General features: G+C 38.2%; 2 protein-coding genes across 2 annotated transcripts; both read left to right on the forward strand.

Moving 5' to 3' along the window:
• The first annotated feature begins 2,519 nt into the window (after nt 1–2,519).
• Nucleotides 2,520–5,995, forward strand: LOC127555787 (phospholipase A2, membrane associated-like). The gene is made up of 5 exons (XM_051988397.1): nt 2,520–2,573; nt 3,232–3,281; nt 3,579–3,723; nt 5,029–5,135; nt 5,395–5,995. The coding sequence occupies exons 2-5, from the start codon at nt 3,242–3,244 to the stop codon at nt 5,535–5,537; spliced, it is 435 nt and encodes a 144-aa protein (XP_051844357.1). The 5' UTR covers nt 2,520–2,573; nt 3,232–3,241; the 3' UTR covers nt 5,538–5,995.
• Nucleotides 5,996–10,681: 4,686 nt separating this feature from the next.
• Nucleotides 10,682–12,996, forward strand: LOC127555785 (phospholipase A2, membrane associated-like). Its single transcript, XM_051988392.1, is given in 6 exon segments — nt 10,682–10,791; nt 11,453–11,502; nt 11,800–11,817; nt 11,820–11,943; nt 12,122–12,228; nt 12,487–12,996. Coding segments are annotated over 5 exon segments (525 nt in total). The 5' UTR covers nt 10,682–10,791; nt 11,453–11,462; the 3' UTR covers nt 12,723–12,996.
• Nucleotides 12,997–26,836: the final 13,840 nt, after the last annotated feature.

A 26,836-nucleotide genomic window follows, 5' to 3' on the forward strand; every position in this document is an offset into this window, starting at 1 on the left:
TCTTGTACTGTTCACCTTCATTCTACAGAAATTTAAAAGGGTGTGGAGGTAGGGGAAAAGATGAAGTAAGGAGACTTCCTTAAAGAACAGAGCCTACTGTTGTGCTATAAGATATAGGTTGTGCATGTAAAGGACTGCTTGCCATCTGGGGGAGGGAGTGGAGGGAAGAAGGGGAAAATTGGAACAGAAGTGAATGCAAGGGATAATGCTGTAAAAAATTACCCTGGCATAGGTTTTATCAATAAAAAGTTATTTAAAAAAAAAAAAAAAGATATAGGTTGTGAGGATGTTGGAGGAAAAAAGGGTGTATGAAAATTTGCTACACTCTATGCCACAATAAGACATTCTCTTTCAGAAGATGGAGGAAAAAACTCACATCTAGCCATAGTTGTAGATGATCTGCTTCTCTTCTAATTTTTAAGTAGTATGATCTTTAATATTAAGGTCATATATCCATTTGAAATGTATTGTGGAAAATGGTGTAAGGGGTGGGTCTAAACCTCATTTCTGCCATATAGCTTATTTTCCAAGCAGTTTTTATCAAATAAAAAGATTATTTTCCTTTTCTTTTTTTGATATATATATTTTTTACTTTTTTCCAAGTTTATTTTATTTGAAGAAAAAAAATAAGAAAAAAGAAAAACAGAAAAGCAATACAAAACAAAATAAATCAAAAGAAAAGAGAACATTATCATGTGTACAGCAGAGCATCAAGGAAGATTCAAAATATATAACAAAAACCAATTTAAGAAAGTATGTATAATAATAGAAGAAATTATATTCATGTCTGTCTTTTCTTTACTCCCTTGCAAATTGTTCTTTTGTTCTCTGTTGTGCACCTTTTTTACTTTATTTTTTCCCCTTTCCTCACCCACTACCTCTAAACAGGCTACAGTTAAGAAAAGATATATTTATGCATATATATGTAGGTATATATATATATATATATATGTCTCTTACACACACCAGATACACACATGTCTATTCTATCACTGATGACGCTTTCATTCAATTCTGTTCCATAATTTGATTTACTATTAACCTCTCCCCCAACCCATGTATCCCTCCCTTGTTTTCTTCCCTCATTCTTTGTTTCCCCATCCACCTATCCCTCCCCACTTTTTTTTAATAGATTTTGGAGGGTGCTATACCCTTCATGGTATATACATAGTGTTGCCTATTGAACCATTTCTGATGTGATTAAGTTTTCAGAACTATGATCCCTCCTCCCCCACTAATGTCTCTGTCTATTTTTCCTCTGCCCTTTATTTGTATAACATGATTACTATTTTTACCAATCTTTGTCAATCTTTTTTTTGAGCTTACCCTATTGTTGATGTAAATCTTAAATATAAAATATACATTTCCCATGTTAAAGAAAAATAAACAATTTACCCATTTTTAAACAATTTGTCCATGTTGAGTTCCTTACAATTCCTCTTTGATGTTGGCTCTTATATGTTAAATTTTCTGTCAGGTTCAAGTTTGGTTGATAAAAAGTCCTGAATCTGCAAGTTCGTTGAATGTCCATTTTTTCTCATTCAAAATTATAGATAATTTTGCTAGATATGATATTTTTGGCCAAAGGCATAGTTCTTTTGCTTGTCTGTAGATATGATTCCAAGACTTGCAGTCTTTTATTGTAGCTACTAATAAGTCTTATACAATTCTAATGGTAGCTCCAGTGTATTTGAATTGTTGTTTTTTTTTCTTGTTTCTTGCAAAATTTTCTCTTTGAGATAGGGAGTATCAAAATTGGGCAATAATGTTCCTATGTGTTTTCCACAAAGTATCTCTTTGAGTTGATGATCGGTGGATTTTTTTTCTATTTCTACTTTCCCCTTATGTTCTATAACTCCAGGACAATTTTCTAGGATTTTTTTTCCACTTCACCTTGACCTTTTAATCTTAATTGGATCTTTTGTTTATTAAGTGGAACTTTATTAAAGTCCCCAGGAGGAGGCTTCTGATTGAATTGTTAGTTGAATTTCTTGTATTTATAAAACCTTTATAACTCCGCAATCACCATATTCAATGTGAAAGCCAGGATATCATGCCAACCCTCTACTCCACAAGAAAAGCCCTATTTGTATCCCCTTTCCTTGTTAAAAAAAAAAAAAAAAAAAAAAAAAAAAAAAAAAAAACTTTTATCACTTCACCAGGGCTTTAATTCTCCTCTTCATGAAAATGGCTCATAGTTCTATATATACGATTCTCATATCTCTGTCTCTCTCACTATTTGTCTATCTCTGTCTCTCTCTAATATGCCTGTCACCTATAATTCCATCAAGAGACTGCCTTTCCCTTCTGGGCAAATGGCTCCTAAGAGACACAGGAGCTTCCTTGTGGACTCCCAAAGCAGACTGTGGCTCCACCCCTTCTGCAAGGTGGACTCTAGGGTACTGGCAGGTTTCTGGGAATTATCACACCCAGAAGGTGGGAACTCTCAGCCACCCTCAAAAGTTGTTGGAGATAGAGTTCCATTGGACCTATATATAGAGCTTCTTTGTGTTGAGGATCAATTATACTCAAGAGCCCTGCAGTGGATAGATTTAACCAAGAAACAGCTGAAGGTATCTGGAGCCCAAAAGACCAGAAGACATTTGTCCAAGGCAGAGTACACATCTGTGTTTGTGTGATTCTATATTATTTTATATATTTAAAGAATGAAGGAGTTCTTTATTTGGTATCTGTGAACTTGTATTTTTTAAAATATTTCAATAACTACTTTCAATATAATTTGGTTTACTTTATTGTCCTATATATATTTTATGATCTAAAAACATGATTTTGAGAACGGGTTCAAAGATTTCATCAGACTGCCAAAGAGGACTGGAATGTTAAAAAGGTTATGGATCTGAATAAGGTCTGAGCACAGCTCTTTGTACCAGAAAAGTAAGAAGTATATGAATTGAGATAGTCTTGAGTGTTTGTTTCTGTACCTGAATTACAATGTTTGTGTGTCTAGAGAATATGAATTGTACATACAGTGTTTGGGACTGAGGGAAGGGGTGCAGTATCTGGGTAATATGTTTCTGTGACAATACAAACTTCATGCAGGGATTTTTTGATCAGATATAGGTTGGTGTAGATGGTTCCTGCAATCCCTTATAATAAGATTAAAGACCTAGTCTCACCCCACAGATGGCAGTTGGCCACCGCAGGGATAAAGCAGGAAAGTGGGGATCTCATCTGAGGAGTTAGACATAAGGTTTATATTTTCTCCCACAGGGACTTCAAAATGAAGATAGTCTTGCTGCTAGCTGTACTAATGGCCTGTGGTAAGAAGTGACCACATAACTGACCTCTTCCCGTGAATTAGTCCCAGGAGGGACAACTCCTGGGTGATGTAAAAAGCTCCTCTTCCCAGCATCTTTTGGGCTCCCTAGTTCTCTCCAATCCTTGAACCTTGCCAATCCCAATTAATTTTTCACTGATTCTTCTTAAAAGCTAGAAGGAAAATAGGGCAAGATTCTCCCCTTAGATGAAGGGTGAGAAAGGACAGGCTAAAGCAGTGGTGGAAAGTGAAGACCGAAGAGTGGTCATGTCTTATTGGGGACCACTGATCTCTCTTGCAGGCTTATTTGAGGTACAAGGGGACTTGCTACAATTCCAAAACATGATTGGGAAGCTCACAGGAAAGAATGCATTGACTGACTATGGCTTCTATGGCTGCCACTGTGGCTTGGGAGGCAAAGGAACTCCCAAGGATGCTACTGACAGGTAAGCTGCTGTTCCCCACCCCTGCCAGGACTGTTACCTTAACTTCTTTAGAATTCACTATGATGAGGTCCTAAATGGTGGGTGTGGTTGGCAGAGAGAAAAACTGAAGAACTGATAAAAATTATTCCCTGGGAGCAGGCAGAAAGAAGACTCCTGACAATGGACATCAGTTTAGTTCTGTGGTCCCACTTTCTGGAGGTTATCCAGTCAGAAATCCAAGTTATGTCAGATCCCTGAGACTAAATTTCCCCTATAAAACAATTTAGGGCTCATGGAGTCACTGCTGCCAGTGTCAATCTGCCACTGGCGCTCTGCCAGTGTCTTTGCCCTTACTCCTCCCCCATGACATGATATCTCTCCTAACTCCACCATGCTTCTCAACCCCACTTTTCCTCTTTGTAGCTATCTCTTAATGGTGCTAAATCCCTTTCAGAATTTAACCTGTCAACTAAGGGCATGCCCCAACCTCACTGAGTGCTTCCTTTCTACTGATAACTGGGAGTTGTACTAAGGAACTTATCTCTTATATGTTCTCCCAACTCTCATTTCATATTTACAATTCCTGGTGTCTATTGAATCCCATCATTTTGTCTGTAAACTCTTCCCTTAAATGAGCTTAACTTTTATCAAAAGGAGTGGCTATTGTGTATTCTTCACATAACCAGACCCCAACATTTGGTACCCACCATCATCTGGCTATACACTAGCCACATCATAGAAAGGGTACAAGGAAAGGGCACCAGAGATGCATTTCAACAGCAAAAATCTAAAAGAGTATCCTTCACCAGCATTCCTTGGAGCAGTGGTTCTCAAACTTTTGTTCTCATAATCTTTATACTATTAAAAATTATTGAGGATCTGTTCAGAGAGTTATTTTTTAATGCAAATAATATTTATAGACATTTACCACATTAGAAATAAAAACTAACTTTAAATTTGAAGACTCTCTGAAAGAGTTTCAGAGATCTCCAGGAATCTCTAGATCACACTTTGAGGACCACTGAGTCTTTCTGTACGATCTCCTCCAGAGATCCTCTAGAAGGAAAATAGAGAAGTTTTCAGAATCAGAGACTCTCCAGTAAATACAGGGTTTGGAACTGAAAAGGACCATAGAGAACAGATGGTCCAACCCCTTGATTTACAGATGAGAAGAATATGATCCTAAACTTAGGTGTTTTGACTCCCAGACCAGATCCTTCCACCACAGGTTGCCTCCTTGCATGGCCTCTCTGGGTGTCCTATTTGCTGACCACCTGCTTCCCAATAGGACAGAAGGAGAGCATTCACTAGGGTTCTTCCCTTTAGATGCTGTTCCACCCATGATTGCTGTTATTTTAAGCTGGAGAAGAAAGGCTGCAAACCCAAAACACAGAACTACAACTACAAATACCAGTCTGGATCCATTACCTGTGGTGAGATAATATATTACAATAAGGCACCACTGAGCACTCTAGATGTACAGAAGCCTCACATGGTATCTAGAAGGGCAGTGCTCCTAGACTCCCTAGAAACTAGGGTTGTACTCTCCCCTCAGACTAAGGGCTTCCTCTGGGGAAGGGGTTCTCTCCATCAAGGAACCCCAATAAAGGGGTTCAGCTTGGCAGGGGAGGGGGAGAGGTGTAAATAGAAAATTGCTACCCCTCCCAGCACTTCATTTCTCTGAATTTACAGGGTCTGGGTCCAGTTGTCAGAAGGCCATTTGTGCCTGTGATAAAGCTGCTGCCTATTGTATGAAGAAAAACCTGAGGAGTTATAATGTGAAATATCGCAACTTCCCCAATTTTCTGTGTAAAGGGAGTAAACCCCAATGCTGAAGCTTCTTTTCCCCTTCCTCAACAAGAATTGACAAGGAGCCTCCTAGACCCCCTATTATTTAGGGATGACCCATTCACTTTTGTCTAAATTTCTTTAGCAAATTAAAAAAGGGAAATGATGAGGTATTGTGAAGTAGATCTTCTGTTCAAGTGGACTTAACAATTACAGTTCCATCCCAGGTGGAGGTCTCTACAAATCCCACCTTTACTTATCCAATCAGAAACCCAAGTTATGATTTCAAACTCCCGAGATTGAACTTCCTCTATAAAAGATCTGTTCATGGTGTAACTCCTTTTCAGCACTCTGTCTAACTTCATAGTGTCTTCCCTTCAATATCTTTTTCCTCCTGGTTAACTGAGTTCCACTAAAGAATTGTCTTTCCCCTTAATTGTTAAAACCCTTTTCCTTGCTAACTACTGTAAGCTATTCACATAATAAAATGGCAAAACATTTGTAAGCTGTGATGGATGCCTTTGATATAACATCTTTTTGTCATGCACTGAATCTATAATATGCTATTTCTATAACATTGTTTTATAATTATGCTCTCTCAAATCTATCACTCTCCTGAATGTATTTCATATTACCACTCCAGGTACCTATTTTACCACTTCAAAGAGTTTTGAAGAGGTAACATTAGGGAGAGGGATTCTTGAAAATACTGCATTTGACCAAAGATGGTTACTCTGTGGGTATGGGTGACTCTCCTCCCCTCCACCTATTGACTTTGATTAAGGAATTATCTTCACATTTGTGGGTTCCAAAGCTTAAGGCATCAGAGAGAAGGATGAGGAGTAATGCTGTCATCGTTAGCACAGGGAACTTTGTTTGCAATATTTGTTTGCAATTGCTTTCTGGAGAGAACAAATTGTTAAGGACCATGCTTAAGTGTGAAGGGGCAGGTCAATTCTCTGAAAGCCCCCATTTGAAGGAATAGCAAATCAGCTGCAGATGTCACTTGTGAATTGGGAATGAAATAAATCAGAGGCAAGAGAGAAGAGGAGAGAGGTCAGAGAATGCAACTGTCTCTCAGTCTCCTTATATTGTTGTCATCCTCTCACATGAAGGGATTTATTCTGCTGGTCAAAAGTAGATCCCCAGCAGGGATCCTCCATAATGACAAATTTCACCTCTTTTCATCTACCTGTCAAAGGGCACAGGGTTCCTCCTAAACAGAAATTTGAGGCCCTCTACACATTCATAGGAGTATCCTGGGGTATCTGGTGGAAAGACAAACAATGACCTGGTGTAATTCTAGAGTTATGAGTCCAACTAAGGACATTGAGTTTTAATGCCACTGAGTAGTGAGTGTGATTTGGTAGGGTCCCTTTCAGGAGACTAGATGGCTAGTGTTCTCCTTTCTGGGTTTCCAGGATTTCAAATATACTCAATATCCTGGTTGAACAGGAGCAAAGTTTACCTTTTTCTCTTCAAAAGGTTTTGGGAGCTGTAGTTCTTGATTTTCTTGGATGGTTTTTATTTTTTTCTCAATGTCTGTCATATTTTTTTTTTGAGGCAATTGGAGTTAATTGACTTGCCCAGGGCCACATAACCAGGAATTGTTAAGTATCTGAGGCCAGATTTGAACTCAGGTCCTCCTGACCTCAGAGCGAGTGCTTTACCCACTGCACCACCTAGCTGCTCCTCTCATTAGATTTTTAAATTCTTTTTTGAGTTCTATAAATTCTCTCTGGGCAGAGAGTCATTTAGTGTTACTCTTTGGGAAAGAAGAGACTTTATTTCAGTGTATTCCTCTGAAGATGAACCCCAGTCTTCTCTATTCCCATAGTAAGTTTCTATGGTTGGGGTCTTTTTTCTTTGCTGGTTCATTTTTTTTTTTTTAATGAGAAGTATTATTTAAGCACCTCCAATTGTAGGATGGGGAAATGGTAACTGTAGCTTCATTTCATCTTTCCTCTTTGACCTGGAACACCAAACCAAGACATCCATGCTCCTACAAGTGCTTGTAGCCAGCAGCATCCCTGCCCCACAACCTCTGCACTCACAGGAGCTAGCTCCTTCTGGCCCAGGGCCCCATCTCTATAGCACAGCTGGGCCTGGCATTCCTAATCAGCTGAGATTCATCCAGTCTTCCAGGATTCAGACTCTGGATTCCACACACAGTACAGGAGGTGAAAGTTTCTGTGTTCCTGCTGAGGTTCCAGACAAATCCAGCTAGCCCCAGGGGTCCCCACTGGTTGTTTTAGAACTAGCCTAGAAGTATTTGCATTTCATATGGATTAATTCCTGGTCTAGAGGGCTTTCTTCTGATCTTCTTGGGTTGTACCAGGAGGACCACAGTTCTGCCTTAAGTCTTCTTGATTTTTCACCACTCTGTTTACCCTGGAGCACAAATCTATTCTGTCTAGGGAGGAAATCTGGAGAGCTTGAATTTTACTGACACTATCATCTTTCCAGAATCCTCCCAAAAAAAAAGTTCCTAAGAGAGACCTTCGTGTAATGCCAGAGAAACTGAGGCAAGATAGAGATTAGAGAGTTTTTTAATATTTTATTGGAAAGGGAGAGATATACTGGGACCAAATGGATCCACGGTTTGGTCTCAGGGGTGAATGAGACTATTGTCTCTAAGAATCCAGCATCCAGCCAGCATCCAGTAGCCAAAGTGAGTTTTCTATGATATATTTATACACAGTAGCTAAACAGAGGCAGGTAAGTGGAGACCAAACTCTGGTGATCTGGAATCTCCAGGCTGGAACCATTAATTCTGTTCTGACAGCTTGTGGGATAGAACCATAAATTCTAACAAACTGGGAGTTAAGAAAGTGTCTGGCTAGAGACAGAATGTCTAGAGTCCCCCTGAGTTTACACATTGGCAATTTATAAGCTCTGAGTTATACCAGTCTTAATGAATCAGAGAGGAGGTTTGCAACTAAGGGGATTAAGGCAGAATAATTAAGGAAACTGAGGCAGGACCAATTAGGGAAACTGAGGCAGAACAATTAGGAAAACTGAGGCAGAACCAATTTAGGGAAACAGAGTCAGGACAATTAGGGAAACCCAGTCAGGACAATTTAGAGAATTTAGAATCGGAGTCAGGACAATTAAGAGAACTGTGGTACAACATTCGGAGTATCCTTGTATTTCTTTTTCTGACCACTTTGTGAACACTTGCTCTGTGTGAGTTCTCCACAAAATAATTTTTTGGCCAATTGTACATTTGGCATTCAAACAATGGAGTAACCCAAGTTATGCTGAGTTTAGTTCAAAAAAGGACCTCAATGTCTAGTATCTTATTCTACCAGGTGAACTTCAGAATTTTTGTAAAACAATTCAAATGGAAGCAATTCAGTTTCCTAACATGGAACTGAATGAGAAAAGGTGAGATCTTTCAAGACAGTTGTGAAAATCAGTAAGGCTTCATCTATTTCAAAGTTTGAGTAGGCCTGAAAGACTTTAAGCTTTAAGTCAAGGGCATATTTAAAGTGTCTCCTTCCTGCCATCCTCCTAAGGGCATACTTAAAGTCACCTCCCTGTTATCCCCCTAAGGACATACTTAAATCCCCGTCTTGTTATCTTCCCTATTTCAACCAAATATGGGCAACTATGTACTTATTGGTCAAGTTCAATTTCTTGGGTAGTTCCCTCGTTTAGAATGTAAGATCCTCAGCCAATAAGTTTGAGGGTCAGTGGTGGGAGGGGGAATTTGTGTTAGGGATTAAAAGCGTTGACCCTGCCCCCTACAGTGCTTCCTCCCTTCGATTGTCACTTCGATGGTGGGACGCACGATTTTTGAGAGAACATATAATAAACTTTGCTTTGCTTCTAGAGATCTCTCCAGTCTTTTTTTATTAAACGGTTTCTGACCCACACAGAACTGATTTACTGTCGTTTCACAGGCAAACAATAATTAGATCAGCACAACAGCTCTGAAGATCTTCAGTTTGGTAGTCATTCTAATACCTCTTCTCTCCCACACTTTCCTGGAAAAGCCTCCCAAACACTGTGCTGGCTCTGGCAATGTGTGTGTGTCAAACTCATTATCAATGTGGACATCCCTGGAAAGTATATTGCCAAAGTAAGTGAATCTATCCACAGCATTCAGAACGTCACTATTTGCTATCAATGATGTTTCCACATTTGGATAGTGTGGTGCTATAATAAAGATACACTTAGGGGTACAAAAGACCCAATTAAGATCAAAAGACAAAGATCATCAGTGCCCCTCCCTGCCTGTCTCTGGGACCTTGGTCAGTAAAATTCAGGCTTTCTCTAGATAGTGTTATTCCCTGCTATCAAGGGCCTGCCTTTTTCTCTTGAAATGTTGAAAATTATCTATATATACAATCCATATATATATATATATTTTTTTTTGAAAATAAAAAATTTTAATTTTTAAAAATGCCTGCTTCTAACAGGATTTCCCAAAGGCATCTCAAACTCAACATGTACAAAGTACCTCTCCCCTCTGATTTTCCTAATTTCCTCTGAGCATATAAATACCTTTCTAGTCCCCAAACTGGCATTATTTTGGCCTCTTCACAATGTTTAATCCCACATATCCCATGTTATCAAAATCATTCTATTTCCCTACTTGATCAATTTTAGCGACTCCCTAGTAAGTCAAATATGTAAGCTCTATCTCATCCTTTTTCAAACCTCTATTTTTTTGTCTTTTCTTTTAGCTTCTTTCTCTCCTCCTCTCTCTGCTCCCACCCAATCATAATCAACACATCTTATATAGGGTTCTGTACAGAGTGGCCACTTTGTTGGAGTGCTGAATGAGTGGTTGAGTCTTTTCTATGAGTAAGAAGTCTGGCAAATGTTTACAGAGTTGTCAAAAGCCACAGTCCAAAGTCTGAGGAAGGATGGAGAATATGAGTTGGAAAGTTGAGTATGTCCTCTAACCATCCTTGAGACACAAAGTCCCTGAATCTAACCCAAAGGACTGTCAAAGGTCAGCCTGTCACTTAGAATTCATTCAAAAGAGACTGTCTTCCCCATCTAGGAGAATACCTCTTAGGAAACCCAAAAGAGCTCCTTCTGGATTTCCAAAGCAGATTTTGGCCCCACCCCTTCTTCCTGCAACGTGGACTCTTGGTGTTGGGCAGATTTCTGGGAACTTTTACCCCAAGAGGTGTTACTGGAAACAGAGTCCTCCTGGATCTATATATGGAGCTTCTCTGCCTTGAGGACCAATTAGACTCAAGAGCCCTTCAGTGGACAATTTAACCAAGAAACAGCTAACAGCATCTGGAATCCAAAAGACCAGAAGACATTTGTCCAAGTCAGCGAGTATGTGTCTGTGTTTGTGGGATTCTATATTAGTAGGTATATTTAGAACATGAAGGAGTTCTTTATCTAGTGTGTGTGTGAACTTGAATTTTTTAAATATTTCAATAACTACTAAAAATATAATTTGCTTTTCTTTTTAATCCCATTTTTTTTTTTTGTGCATCCAAAAACATGATTCTGAGAATGGATTAATAGAATGCTAAAGAGGACTGGGATGTAAAAAAGATTAAGAATCGTTTGTTTAGAAGATCTGAGTGCAATTCTCTGTGCCAGTAATGTTCTTTATGTATTGATTTGTCTCTGAATTTCTGTAGTCCTAAGTATTGTAATAAGAGTATGAATTGAGGTGGTCTGTTTGTATTGAATTACAAGGTTTGTATGTCTAGAGAATATGAACTGTACATCTGTGTAACAAAAGAGTGTTGGGGACTGAGGAAAGGGATGCAGTGTCTGGGTAATATGTTTCTGTGACAATACAAACTTCATACAGGGGTTTTTTGATCAGAGATAGATTGCAGTAGATGGTTCCTACAATCCCTTACAATAAGATTAAGGACCTAGTCCCATCTCTCAGATGGCAGTTGGCCACCCCAGGGGTGAAGCAGGAGTGTGGGGATCTCACTTGAGCAGCTAGACATAAGGTTTGTATTTTCTCCCACAGAGACATCAAAATGAAGATAGTCTTGCTGCTAGCTGTACTAATGGCCTGTGGTAAGAAGTGACCACATAACTGACCTCTTCCCATGAATCAGCCCCAGGAAGGACAAGTCCTGGGTTGTATAAAAAGCTCCTCTCCCCAGCACCTTTTGGGCTCCCTAGTCCTCTCCATTTCTTGAGCCTTGCCAATCCCAATTAATTCTTCACTGTCTCTTCTTAGAAACTGGAAGGAAAATAGGGCAAGATTCTCCCCTCAGATGAAGAGTGGGAAGGGTTAGACTGAAGCAATGGTGGAAAGTGAAGACCGAAGAGTGGTCATGTCTGATTGGGGACCACTGATCTCTCTTGCAGGCTTATTTGAGGTACAAGGGACTTGCTACAATTCCAAAACATGATTGGGAAGCTCACGGGAAAGAATGCAATTTTTGACTATGGCTTCTATGGCTGCCACTGTGGCTTGGGAGGCAAAGGAACCCCCAAGGATGCTACTGACAGGTAAGCAGCTGTTCCCCAGCCCTGCCAGGGTAGTAAACTTAACTTCCAGGGAATCACTAGAAGGATCACTGACAGGAGATGCAAATTAATGGAAAAGACAAAGGCAAGAGCTCCAAAGAGATTTCAAAAGTCTAAAAGAATATCCTTCTCCAGCATTCACTAGAGCACCTCCCTTTAGGTGCTGTTCCACCCATGATTGCTGCTATTTTAAGCTGGAGAAGAAAGGCTGCAAACCCAAAACACAGAACTACAACTACAAGTACCAGTCTGGGTCCATTATCTGCGGTAAGATAACACATTATAATGAGGCACCACTGAGCACTCCAGATGTGCAGAAGCCTCACATGATGACTGGAAGGGCAGTGCTCCTAGACTCCCTAGAAACTAGGGTTGTACTCTCCCCTCAGACTAGGGGCTTCCTCTGGGGAAGGGGTTCTCTCCATCAAGGTACCCAATAAAGGGGTTCAGCTTGGCAGGGGAGGGAGAAAGGTGTAAATAGAAAATTACCACCCCTTCCAGCACTTCATTTCTCTGAATTTACAGGGTCTGGGACCAGTTGTCAGAGGGCCATTTGTGCCTGTGATAAAGCTGCTGCCTACTGTATGAAGAAAACCCTGTGGAGTTATAACGTGAAATATCGCTATTTCCCCAATTTTCTGTGTAAAGGGAATGAACCCCAATGCGGAAGCCTATTTTCTCTTTTTTCAATAAGAATTGACAAGAAACCTCAGAACTCCAATTCCAAAGCCATTAATCTGACCCATCCCAACCTTTTCTGAATAGTATTGCTTTGCCATTAGAATTCAGATTAATTAATGCAATCAATCAACAAACCTTTATTAATTGCTTACTCTGAGCTAGGCATTCTAATATAAATTACCAACCTCAATTCCAAAGGCCTGATGATGGAATCCATACCTGTAGTTTGCTGCTGTTGGGACTTTTGGTTTGGTTTCTTTAACTGTTCCTCATTGTTATGAGGAAGGGAGTGGTTATTAGGAAGTGACAGTGATATAGGGAGGGGGAAGTATCAATAAAAGGTTGGGCCTGTTTTTTGTTTCGTTTCATTTTTTAAAAATCAATCTTGTGTTTTTGGCATAAGGAAATTTGCTCAATATGGGTAAAACAGGATGGAGGAGAGGGAGAAAAGGAAAACAGGAGAAAGAAATGTGGTTCTGCCCTCTCCTACCCGCAGACCCAGCTCCTCTGACTTGTCACTATTCCTCTGAAAGGTTCAGAAACACAGAATCCCAGAGTTAAAAGTAGGTTCTGCTACTAGAAGCTATCTAAGTCTTCAGGAGAATAATCTGTAATCTCAAAGCTACTTCTGCATTCCTCACAGTAGATATATAATTAGTGCTGAATCTAATAATGCAATTGCTTGCTAACTAGGGAGGTTTGGGAACAGGCCAGAGATCTTTCCTTGACCCTCTCCCCCTGCTTCCAACTAGGCTGACTCACCTCTGTAAATGGTCTCCAGGACCCCCTTTATCAAGAGCACCTTAATCTCCACACATCTCTAAGCTACTTACTTCAAAGGGAAAGCACGTACGTGCTCATATCAGCCAGAATTGAACACCTTTTAAAGGCCAAGTCTTTTCTACCAAATGTTTATGTAGTGCATTCCAGATACAGTGATATCATTGATGAGAGAAAGTACAACATTAATTCTATCTAGAACTTAAAGGGAGGGGAAATGGCCAGGAAGTCAAGTGATTAGCAGCAAAGACAAGATTTGAATCCAGATGTTCCTGGATTTGAGGTCCAGAGCTCTATCTACTATGATAGAATATTACAAAATTCTAAATATAATAATAAGGGATTATGGATACCCAAGTCTACTTCTGCTTCTCCTCTACGTACTTGATTCAGTTTAATAAACACTAATTAAGCACCTACTTTATGCCAAGTATTATACTTGGCACTATGGATACAAAAAAGAAAAAAAAATCTACACTCAAGAAGTTTACATTCTAATGGTGAACAACAAAAACACCAAACACAAATTATGCCAGTGGTAGAGAGGGAAAAGAACACAAACATGTGACATTTAGTCTGGTCTAAAGAGTCTGTACAGTGCTGGGTATGAAAGGAACTCTGGGTCTGGAGTACAAGGATTTGATTTCAAATCTTTGGGTAGGTGAAGAAAAAGCCCCGGTCCTCTCTGGACTACAGGCTTCTCACCTGCCAATTAAGAGTGCTGGGCTGGATAACCTCTAAGTTCCTTCGAGCTCTCATTGTGATCCTTCATCTTAGAAGTCAGGAAACTCAGAATAAGGAGTGACAATGACTTGATTAAGGTTTCACAGGCAATAGCTGTGTGTTTGCCAACACAGTGGAGAGAACACTGCACTTAGAATCAGGGAGACCTGAGTTCCATTCTGACCTCAAGACACTTTACTACTCGTGCGACTCTGGACAAGTCATTTGATTTCTTTTTACCTTACTTTCCACATCTATAAAATAAGGATAATGATAGTATATCTCTCCCAATGAGTACTAATAGTAGTAGTAGTAGTAGTAGTAGTAGCACTAGCAGCAGTAGTAGTAATAGTAGCAGTAGCAACAGTAGTAGTAGAAGCAGCAACAGTGTAACAAAAGTAGTAGAAGTAACAGCAGCAGCAGCAATAGCAATAATATATTAGCAATAGTAGCAGTAGTAGTTATAGTAACAGCACTAGCAATAGCAGTAGTAACAGCAGCAGCAGCAGCAACAGTAGTAGTAGCAGCAGCAGTGATTTTAACAGTAGCAGCAACAGCAGCAATGATAAACTGTAGCAATAATAGTAGCAGCAGCAGCAACAGTAATAGTAGCAATAGCAGCAGTAGCAGCAGCAGCAATGATAAGCAGTAGCAATAGTAGCAGCAGCAGCAGCAGTAATAGTAATAAAAGAAGCAGTAGCAATAGTAGCAGCAGCAGCAGCAGTAATAGTAATAAAAGTAGCAGTAGCAGCAGCAGCACCAGCAATAGCAATAATAATAGTGGTGGTGCTGGTGCTGGAAGTAATAATAGTAATAATAGTGATGGTACAAGTAGTAATAGTAGTATAGTAGTAGTAATAACAGCCGCAGCAACAACAGCAATGGCAGTAATTATAGTAATGGAGGTGGTGCTGGAAGTAGTAATGGTACAAGTAGTAATAGTAGTGGTAGTAGTAGTAGTACTAGTAGTGGTAGTGGTAGTGGCAGTAATTGTAGAAATAGTAAGAGCAGTAGGAGAAGGAAATAGTGAGCAGTGGTAGTGGTGGTTATGGTAGTAATAGGAATAGTGGTGGTAGTAATAGCTGTATTCATAGTAGAAGCAGTAGGAAAAGGAAGAAAAGAGGAAAAGGAGGTAGTAGTGATGGTGGTGGTGGTGGAAGTGTAACAGTAGCAGCAGTGATAGTACCAGTAGTAACAGCAAAATAGTAGCAAAAATGAGATTTAAACTCGGTTTCTCTGACTCCAAATTCTGTGCTTTTGATGCCTCTCATCAACTGGTGTTAATCTGCTGCCAACATACACATACCAAACATGTTTCTATTAATCACCTTTTAAGGCACTATTTAAGTTCTGTTTCAAAGGATGATTCCTCCACCCATATATCAGAGAGGTATTCAACAAGTAAAGAGAAGGAAGGCTATTATAGGCAGAGAGAATGACATGAGTAAAGGAGTGGACATGGAAAAGTACAAGACTTTTTAGAGGCTAGTGAGATGTCCAGTGTTGCTGGAGTCTAGAAGGGATTCACAAGAGATAAGATTGACAAAGTAAGATGATGGTAGATTGTGAAAGATCCTGAATGCCTGGGATGAACATCTGAACTGAGAAAACCTAGAGATTTTCTTTAACAAAAGATCAACATGAGCAAATCAAGGAATGAGGAAGATAACACTGACATCAGGTAAAGGAGAAATAAAAGGCGGGTCATCTTGATTTTTGTCCTGTCACCAGACTGATGACTCTGGAAGAGAGAGTGAGGCTGGTGACTGTATAACTATGTCTCACTTCAATCCAGCTCATGCACAAGTCAAGACATCAACAGACCCTCTTCAAAAAAGAGATATAAACATCAGTCACCTTTTGTGACAGGCATTGAGTTGTACAATTCTGATTTCTCTTGTTAGTGAAGTTTCCCAGATAGGAGGTGATGAACATCAAGAAGGGTGGACACCGCACATGGATTGGAGAAAAGATCAGGTTCTCTTGTGAAACACTTTCTGAACACCAAATTAAGGCTGATGAAGGCTATATTATATATCATATCTATATCAATATTATATATTCTATTCTATTCCATCTCAATTCTACAAACTAGCTATATGACAATGTACAAGTCACTCACCTTCTTAGGTTATAAAATGGGTACATTGGACTAGATCAGTGGTGTCAAACACAACCACAAAAGGGTTCCCACAGTAGGACAATGACATAGAAAACCACCAATTAACATTAGTTTTGCTATATATTTACTTATTTTGTAAAACATTTTTCAATTATATTTGAATCAATATGGATCTTTCAGTTATTATCTAGTTCCAAGTCAACAATCTTATCATTCTTCTTGGGTGATATTTGAGTTTGTCCCCCAAGGGCTGTACAATTAGTGAGGCCATAACTAGGAATATTTTCATCAAGCAAAAATAGTTGAGAGAGAGAGATAGACAGAGACAGAGAGAGAGAGAGAGAAAGAGAGAGAGAGAGGAGTGTGGTGTGTGTGTGTGTGTGTGTGTGTGTGTATGTGTGTGTGTGTGTGTGTCTTTTGGTGGGGAGAGATTAGGAAGAAAGTCAGTGGATGGTATCAGAAAATGGCTTTTCCACAGGTCCTTATCAACAATGAACTGCTGAGAAGTATAATTGTCTAATGGGAAAGAGGACCTGAATGATGATAAGAGATAAAAGCTATATTGGATAGAGGGAAGGAATACAGAGACTTTAGAGCTATACAGAGAGTAAAGGGCACAGCCTCAGCAGCCAGCCAATTCCAAGTGCAGAGTGCTAGGACTGTGACTAAACAATCACAAAGCGAACTCTTGTCTGGCTTGATGACCCATCTTGAGTAATCTGATATGCTCCTGCTGAGTTGTGCTGTTTCCCTCTCTGTCATCACTACTAGGACCTGATCGATTTATCCCCTCTCCACATCTCTTCCTCTCTTGTCTCATTATTACCCAGAGAATTGACATCACTTACCCTTGACAACACCCATCTCTCTTTGGAGAGCTGAGGGGTGGGGGAAGCAAAATCTTCATTTGTGATCTATGCTTTTATACTGGTTTTTGTCTCTGGAGAAATATGAGCTGGTTTTTATTTCAAAAAAGTAATTCCTACAAAAGAATGGACCATGAGATGGACAAAATGCATAATAGTCCTCGTCTTAACTGCAAGCAGTTAAGTATTCATGCTTTCCTCCTTTCTCCTTTTTTCTTCTCCTTTCCCCTATTTCTCTTCCTTTGTCAATTCTGGTTCCGTTACCTGATTGAGGCTTGCAAGATCCTTACTAAGTAGTGGGTCTAACCTTCCTTCTATACTCAAATTTCTGTGGTAGGGCACCTACCCCAACAAAGCTACTTTATCTATAAAGCAAGTATTGATCAGGAGCCAAGCTATTAAAATGTTGGAAGCTAATAGTATAGTGAACAGGTACAGTCACTCTACTCCATTTAGGATGCATCTTGAAATTTTCTTGGTCTTCTGTTTCTCTGCCAAAACAAGTGAGTCTAACTCTTCCAGGCTTATTTCCTTCTGACTATGCAAGACACCTGAATTTTTCTTTAAGCTCTCTCCAACTTCTTTCCTAAATCAGTTTAATTTGGCAACCATTTACTAAGCACCATCAATGTTACAGAGTTTCCTAATAACAAGAGGGGAAAGTAACAAGCATTTATCAAAAGCTCCTAATTCTGTGATAAGTGCTTTAGAAATATGAACTCAATTGACACCAAATTTTTAAGAATTCAAGCCATTTTCCAATAATAAATGGTCAAAGGACATGAATAGACAATTTTCAGATGAAGAAATTATATGAAAAAAATGTTCTAAATTATTATTGATCAGAGAAATGAAAATTAAGACAATCTGAAGTACTATTACACACCTCTCAGATTGACTAAGATAACAGGAATAAATGATGAATATTGGAAGTAATGTGAGAAAACTGGGACACTAATACATCTTGGTGAAGTTGTGAACTGATTCAACTATTCTGGAGAGCAATTTGGAACTATGCTCAAAGAGCTATCAAACTGTGCATACACTTTGACCCAGCAGTGTTTCTACTGGGCTTGTTTGGATCCTAAAGAGAAGGGAAAGGGACCCATATGTGCAAAAATGTTTGTGGCAGCCCTTTTTGTAGTAGCCAGAAATTGGAAACTGAGTGGATGCCCATCAGTTGGAGAATGGCTGAATAAGTTATAGTACATGAATTTTATGGAATATGAGTGTTCTATAAGAAACGATCAGCAGGATAATTGAGAGGCCTGGAGAGACTTACATGAACTGATGCTAAGTGAAGTGAGTAAAACCAGGAGATCATTATACATGGCAACAGCAAGATTATATTATGATCAATTCTGATGGACGTGGCTCTTTTCAACAGTGAGATGATTCAGCCCAGTTTTAATGATCTTATGATGGAGAGAACCATCTGCAGAGAGGACTGTGGGGATTGAGTGTAGATCATAACATAGTATTTTCATCTTTTTTATTGTTGTTTGCTTGCTTTTGTTTTCTTTCTCATTTTTTCCCCTTTTTGATTTGATCTTGTGCACCATGATAATTGTGGGAAAATGTAGAGAAGAACTGCATGTGTTTAACATATTGGATTATTTGCCATCTAGAAGAGGGGGTAAAGGAAAGGAAGAAAAAAAATTGAAACACAAGGTTTTATAGATGTTAATGTTGAAAATTATCTTTGCAAGGATTGCTTGCCGTCTGGGGGAGGTGGTGGAGGGAGGGAGGGGAAAAATCGGAACAGAAGTGAATGCAAGGGATAATATTGTAAAAAATTACCCTGGCATGAGTTCTATCAATAAAAAGTTATTTAAGAAAGAAAGAAAATTATCTTTGCACCTAGAAAAAATAACAACAAAATTCATCTGGAAGAACAAAAGGTCAAGAATTTCAAGGGAACTAATGAAAAAAAAAATCAAATGAAGGTGACCTAGCTGTACCAGATCTAAAACTATATTATCAAGCAGCGGTCATGAAAACCATTTGGAACTGGCTAAGAAATAGACTAATTGATCAGTGGTTCACAGATTAGGTTCACTGGACAAAATAGTTAATAACTATAGCAATCTAGTGTTTGACAAATCCAAAGATCCCAGCTTTTGGGATAAGAATTCACTATTTGACAAAAACTGCTGGGAAAATTGAAAACTAGTATAGCAGAAACTAGGCATTGACCCACACTTAACACCGTACACCAAGATAAGATCAAAATAGGTTCATGATCTAGACATAAAGAAGGAAATTATAAATAAATTAGAAGAACATAGGATAGTTTACCTCTCAGACTTGTGAAGGGGGAAGGAATTTTAACCAAAGAAGAACTAGAGATCATTATTGATCACAAAATAGATAATTTTGATTATGTTAAGTTAAAAAGTTTTTTTTTGTACAAACAAAACTAGTACAGATAAGATTAGAAGGGAAGCAATAAACTGAGAAAACATTTTTACATTCAAAGGTTCTGATAAAGGCCTCATTTCTAAAATATATAGAGAATTGATTCAAATTTATAAGAATTCAAGCTATTCTCCAATTGATAAATGGTCAAAGCATATGAACAATTTTCAGATGAAGAAATTGAATCTATTTCTAGTCATATGAAAAGGTGCTCCAAATCACTGTTGATCAAAGAAATGCAAATTAAGACAACTCTCAGATACTACTACACACCTCTTAGATTGGCTAAGATGAAAGGAAAAGATAATGATGAATATTGAAAGGGATGTGGGAAAAGTGGGACATTGACACATTGTTGGTGGAGTTGTGAATGAATACAACCATTCTGGAGAACAATTTGGAACTATTCTCAAAAAGTTATCAAACTGTGCATACCCTTTGACCCAGCAGTGCTACTACTGGGCTTATATCCCAAAGAGATCTTAAAGGAAGAAAAGGGATTCACATGTGCAAAAATGTTTGTGGCGGTCCTTTTTGTAGTGGCTAGAAATTAGAAACTGAATGGATGCTCATCAATTGGAGAATGGCTGAATAAATTATGGTATATGAATGTTATGGAATATTATTGTTCGGTAAGAAATGACCTACAGGATGATTTCAGAGAGGCCTGGAGAGACTTACGTGGACTGATGCTAGCTGAAATGAGCAGAGCCAGGAGGTCATTATACACGGCAAGACTATAAGTGATCAATTCTGATGAACGTGGCTCTCTTCAACAATGAGATGATTCAAACCAGTTCCAATTGTTCAGTAATGAAGAGAGGCATCTATACCCAGAAAGAGGACTATGGGAAGTGAGTGTGTACTACAACATATCATTTTCACTCTTTCTTTTATTGTTTCCTTGCATTTTTGTTTTCCTTCTCAGTTTTTTTCTTTCTAGATCTGATTTTTCTTGGGCAGCAAGATAACTTTATAAATATGTATACTTATATTGGATTTAACATACATTTTAACATGTTTAACATGTATTGGACTACCTGCTATATAGGTGAGGAGGTGGGGGGAAGGAGGGGAAAATTTGGAACAGATGGTTTTGCAAGGGTCAATGCTGAAAAAAATTACCCATGCATATGTTTTGTAAATAAAAAGCTATAATAATTTAAAAAAAAAGAAAACAATCTTTGAATGTATTATGAAAAATAAAAAGCTATTATTTTTTAAAAGAAAAAATTATCTTCGCATATGTTTTGTAAATAGCTTTAATCAAAAAAAGAATAATCCCAAATTAAAAATATAAAAGTAATCCTATTGAAGATTTTTAAAATGGAAATATGATCTCATTTGATCCTCATAGGAATCCTGTGTGATGATCCCCACCTTACTGTTGAATAAACTAAAATAGACAGAGGTTAACCCACATAGCCTAGAAATGTCTGAGCCCACATTTGGAGTCACGTTTTTCTGACTCCAGGCCTAATGAGCTATCCAGCATTTAAATGCCTTCCCAGCATTTTCCAACTACATGTTTTTGTTTTCTTTTCTTTTTCTAAAGACTGGATCTCTAGCTCATCTAGGCTAGAAGTGCTATCATAGACCTGCTCCCACTTTAAGACCTCTAACCTTCTCCATTTTTTTTTCTAGAAAGAATAATGTTAGGTCTTTTTTTTAATATGTACAATTATATTAAATATATTTTCACAATTAGTCATGTTGTGAAAGAAGTCTCAGAACAACAGAGAAAAACCACAAAACACATCAAAACAAAAAATGAAAATAGCATGCTTTGGTCTGCATTCAGACTCTATAGTTTTTTCTCAGGATATAGGTGGAATTTTCTATCATGATACCATGTTATTGCCTTGGATCACTGCATTATTGATGAGAGCTAAGTCTATCAAAATTGATCATCTCACAATGTTGCTATTATTATATACAATGTTCTCCTAGATCTGTTCACTTCATTCAGCATCCATTTGTATTAGTCTTTCCAGGTTTTTCTGAAATCCACCTGATCATTTCTTAAAGCACAATAATATTCCATTAGATTGATATAACACAATTTGTTTAGCTATTCCCCAATTCTTAGCTACCACAAAAAAGAGATTTTTTTATATTTTATAAATATTTTGTATTTTTGTACATAAATATTTTGTAAAATAAATATTTTTCCCTTTTTCATGATCTCTTTGGAATACAGACCTAGTAGTGGTACTGTTGAATCAAAAGTTATGAACTATTTAATTGACTTTTGGACATAGTTCCAAATGGCTTTCTAGAAAGGTTGAGTTAACCTATTCTTTTTTCAACTTAAGTCATTTCATCACTCTTTCTTTTTAGATGTCCTGGTGGTCCCTTGCTCTAAGGGATCACATGATAATAAGCATTATACACAATATAATGAGCCAAATAGGACAAGCTCCCAATCAGCTTAGCCCACTGCAGCTCAGAACTCTCCATCCCAAGAGATTAGCCAGTCTCTGTGTCCCAGGTAGGAGGAAGTGCAGATTTGAGTCATACTGATGGGACCTGGAAACTCTAAGACTTCTTAAAGGACAAATTCTCCTTGAACCCTGCCACTGTGGGGACCCTGCCCAAGGACAAACAGCTTCATTCTGTAACCTAGATGGGGCTAGTTGAGTTTTGAGCTGGAGACATCAATCCCATTGAAATGGAGAAACACCCATTCAATTCTAAGATTTTCTCTATTCCAGCTCAAGTTGAAATCTAGCTTGTAGATAAAAAGAGCCAACTTGGAACTCCACCCACTAGCCCGATCAAGAGCAACCCCCAAATTGTAGCCAAGGTTTATAAAAGAGCCAATCTAAAACCCTCTCTTTGAAGAGGTCCTAACATGCCATGCCATGCTATGCTATGCCATGCTATGCCAAGGAAACTTCTGCCTACTGGAATAATATTCTGTTCCAGTGTTACCCTCTGTTTTTCCTCAGCTTTTTCCCTAACAATACTTTATGACTCCCTGTCAGGATTTTTCTACTAGAAACTTTACTTTGGCTGACTTCCCAATGCCAATAATAAACCTCTTTCATCAGTCTAGCCTTTTTGGGTTTGTAAATTCCTTTACAAAGGATCTCTGTGCCACCAGAAGGGGGTTCCCCAAACTACTCCTCCATGTGTCGAATCCCAAGGGGGCATAGGGGAGACAAACCTCTCTATTTGGTTCCTTAAACCCCTAACCTGACATTAAACCTCATCATTTAACTCCCTGACCACCAGGAACCCTAATCTCATTTTGATTCCCTAAATCTAGACCTCATCATTTGGTTCCCTGACCAAAGGGAACCCCAAAACCTAAATCTCATCAATACCTGTCTGCAAACATATGTTATTTTTTATATAGCACATTACTTTATCTGCCCATAACAGGAAATTTGAAATGATAAAACACACAAGTGGAGGAAATAAGTTTCTAAATTAATACTAGGGCACCCACTATTTGTAGTACTGGAAAACTGGGACTTATCCCAGACTTTCAACTGGAGGGCACAGTTTCTGCCCCAGCAGGGTTTTAGACTCATTGTGTCACTGCACAATGAGAGAATAGCAAAGGTGGGGAAAAAGTGATGTTGAGTGTGTCTAGCCTCCACCAGCACAAACAACACATTCCTGTACTGAAGGTGGTCAAGACAGTAATGAATAGAGAGTATCATATCAATGGCAAACTTTCTTCCAGTACCTAATGAAGAAATTCTCTTCTCTTTTCTCCTTCTGCCTTTGTCAGAAACCAGAGCTTGTTATAATATTCTGTGGGTTCTATTTCAATTGGGTATTTGCAGTCTTTAATCTATTTCTAGGTTAAAAATAAGATCAATCTTAATTTTGTTGAGTCACAAATGTCTTTAACTGCACAGAATACAAATAGAGAGGGGCAAAAGTGGCTAGTCTGAATACATACAATTTAAATGGTCAAAGATCTACATCTCTGGCCAAATGTTAGGGAGTTCATCTTATGTGTAGGGTTACTGAAAACCTTAATTCTTAGACTCTCAAAAGCACAAGAAAGGGATTCCCATGGAACTAAGGACCATGATCCCTAGGCTAAAAACTGTTAATATCCACAGTGAGTGTCCATAGACTCACTGCACCATAAGTAATCTCCAGTCCTAGAAAGTGAGTGATCCACAAGCATCTATTCTAGGCTCCTGTCCTTAGGGGATGGGGGAAGGGAGGGGTATTGTGCATAGAGCATCAGACCTGCAGTCAGGAAGATGCATCTATCTTCTTGAGTTCAAATCCAGCTTCAGACCCTTAATAGCTGTATGACCCTGGGCAAGTCCCTTAACCCTGTTTGCCTCAATTTCCTCGTTTGTAAAATGAGCTGCAGAAGGAAATAGCAAATCCTTTGAGTATCTTTGTCAAGAAAATCTATGGGTCACAGGATTGGGGACACAAAGACTGAAAGGACCACAGAAGCCCTAGGTAAAAACCTTAAGCTCCAAGTCTACTGTACAAGATGGGGACCTCAGGTAAAACCTCCACCATGGAACAGAAGCAAAAGGTAGCGATCAAAGGGAAACCCCAAAGTGGATACAGTGGGAAGCAAGAGGCAATGTTTTGAGAGAAAGCATCACTTCAGTCAAACTGCACTACACACTGACATCTGCTGGTTCAAATGAATATATCAACCAGGAATTTTTGTGCTTTAATATTTCAGTTTTTTTTTCTTTTTGACTTGAAAGTTTAAATACTTTTCTAATTCTTCATTTTACTTCTTTTAAAGCAACTTCTTGCATAATTTATGCATGCAAATAATATATCAGTATTATAAGAATTTTAATTCTTTATGAATTTTAAATTTGCCATTTTTGCAAATTTGTATATATATATATATATATAAACTCAAGAGTAAACATTTTATATATACATATCAACCAGGAATTGAGGATTATATATATGTATATATAAAATGTTTACTCTTGAGTTTAAAGTTAAATTTAACCCAACAATACTTGAGAAAAATTGTTAGATATTAAATTTTCTTCTTATTTTCAATTTTTATTTTACTGGAGTTTTTCTTTCAATTTCTTCCATTTTTTGATATACAGTCTCTTTTTTTCTTCTGCAAAACAACAGAATCCATTTCTAGAAAAATCTTTTTGTCTATTAATGGACGAACTCAAAGACCATCTCATTAAGCTGTTGGTCCACCACACCATAGGGAGTAAATCCTCAATTGTCTTTTATGTAATCATTGCTTCTGAGGATTGAATTTCAGATTGGCAGTGGCTATTCCTAGATTCTTATAATGGAAGAGGGGAAAGGAGGAACTATCAATTGTCAGTTGAATATACCTAGTCAATTATTTGCCCAGGCTTGATTTTGCCAGTTTGAATGAATATTCTAAGCCATCTGAGACAGTCACCACTTTCCAAAGACTGTTGGGGAAAAGAGTTGGAAGAACTTCTATTAGAGGTAAGCTCCCCAAGGGCAAGGAGGGACTATCTTTTTCTTTAATAATTGCATCTTCAGTGGTACATAGCAGGCACTTACTAAATGTTTATTGAATTGGAATAATGGCCTAAAGTTTTCAATTGACAAGTTTCAGTTCTTTTTTTTTTTTTTTAAATAACTTTTTATTAATAGAACACATGCCAGGGTAATTTTTTACAGCCTTATCCCTTGCATTCACTTCTGTTCCGATTTTTCCCCTCCCTCCCTCCATCCCCTCCCCCAGATGGCAAGCAGTCCTTTACATGTTGAATAGGTTACAGTATATCCTAGATACAATATATGTGTGCAGAACCGAACAGTTTTCTTGTTGCACAGGGAGAATTGAATTCAGAAGGTATAAATAACCCGGGAAGAAAAACAAAAATGCAAGCAGTTTATATTCATTTCCCAGTGTTCTTTCTCTGGGTGTAGCTGCTTCTGTCCATCTTTGATCAATTAAAGCTCTCTTTATTGAAGAGATCCACTTCCATCAGAATACATCCTCAAACAGTATCGTTATTGAGGTATATAATGATCTCCTGGTTCTGCTCATTTCACTCAGCATCAGTTCATGTAAGTCTCGCCAGTCCTCTCTGTATTCATCCTGCTGGTCATTCCTTACAGAACAATAATATTCCATAACATTCATATACCACAATTTACTCAATCATTCTCCAATTGATGGGCATCCTTTCATTTTCCAGCTTCTAGCCACTACAAACAGGGCTGCCACAAACATTTTGGCACATACAGGTCCCTTTCCTTTCTTTAGTATCTCTTTGGGGTATAAGCCTAGTAGAAACACTGCTGGATCAAAGGGTATGCACAGTTTGATAACTTTTTGAGCATAGTTCCAAATTGCTCTCCAGAATGGCTGGATGTGTTCACAATTCCACCAACAATGTATTTGTGTCCCTGTTTTCTCACATCCCCTCCAACATTCCGCATTATTTTTCCCTGTCACTCTAGCCAATCTGACAGGTGTGTAGTGGTATCTCAGAGTTGTCTTAATTTGCATTTCTCTGATTAATAGTGATTTGGAGCATATTTTCATATGTCTATAAATAGTTTCAATTTCTTCATCTGAGAATTGTCTGTTCATATCTTTTGACCATTTATCAATTGGAGAATGGTTTGATTTCTTATAGAGTCAATTCTCTATATATTTTGGAAATGAGGCCTTTATCAGAACCTTTGATTGTAAAAATGTTTTCCCAGTTTATTGTTTCCCTTCTAATCTTGTCTGCATTTGTTTTGTTTGTACAAAAACTTTTCAATTTGATATAATCAAAATTTTCTATTTTGTGGTCAATAGTGATCTCTAGTTCTTCTTTGGTCATAAATTCCTCCCTCTTTCACAGGTCTGCGAGGTAAACTATCCTATGCTCTTCCAATTTATTTATAATCTCATTCTTTATGCCTAGGTCATGAACCCATTTTGACCTTATCTTGGTGTACAGTGTTAAGTGTGGGTCAATGCCTAGTTTCCAAGTTTCAGTTCTTTAGAACTCTTAAGTATGTGGGTCATACAATATTGCAACAAAGTGCACTGACTCACAGAAGATAGACTATGGGATTCAATGTCTATATATGTGATACGGTAGCTAAAGGAAAACCAACACTCTCCCCATCTTAGGGAAGTCCTCAATCTGATGGGGAAAATATATTCCACACATGAAATCAGAATTTTAAAATTCCATACTCAAAACATCTTATAAGTCACAGGTGGAAAGGGTCTTTCATACACGTGGGTCCTCATTGAAGAAAAAGGGCTCTTTTTAAAAGTTGGAAATTACAAAATAAATAAAAAAAATTTTGACAAAGATTCTTGATT

This window comes from Antechinus flavipes, chromosome 3 (assembly GCF_016432865.1).
Source record: "Antechinus flavipes isolate AdamAnt ecotype Samford, QLD, Australia chromosome 3, AdamAnt_v2, whole genome shotgun sequence".
Taxonomy (NCBI): domain Eukaryota; kingdom Metazoa; phylum Chordata; class Mammalia; order Dasyuromorphia; family Dasyuridae; genus Antechinus; species Antechinus flavipes.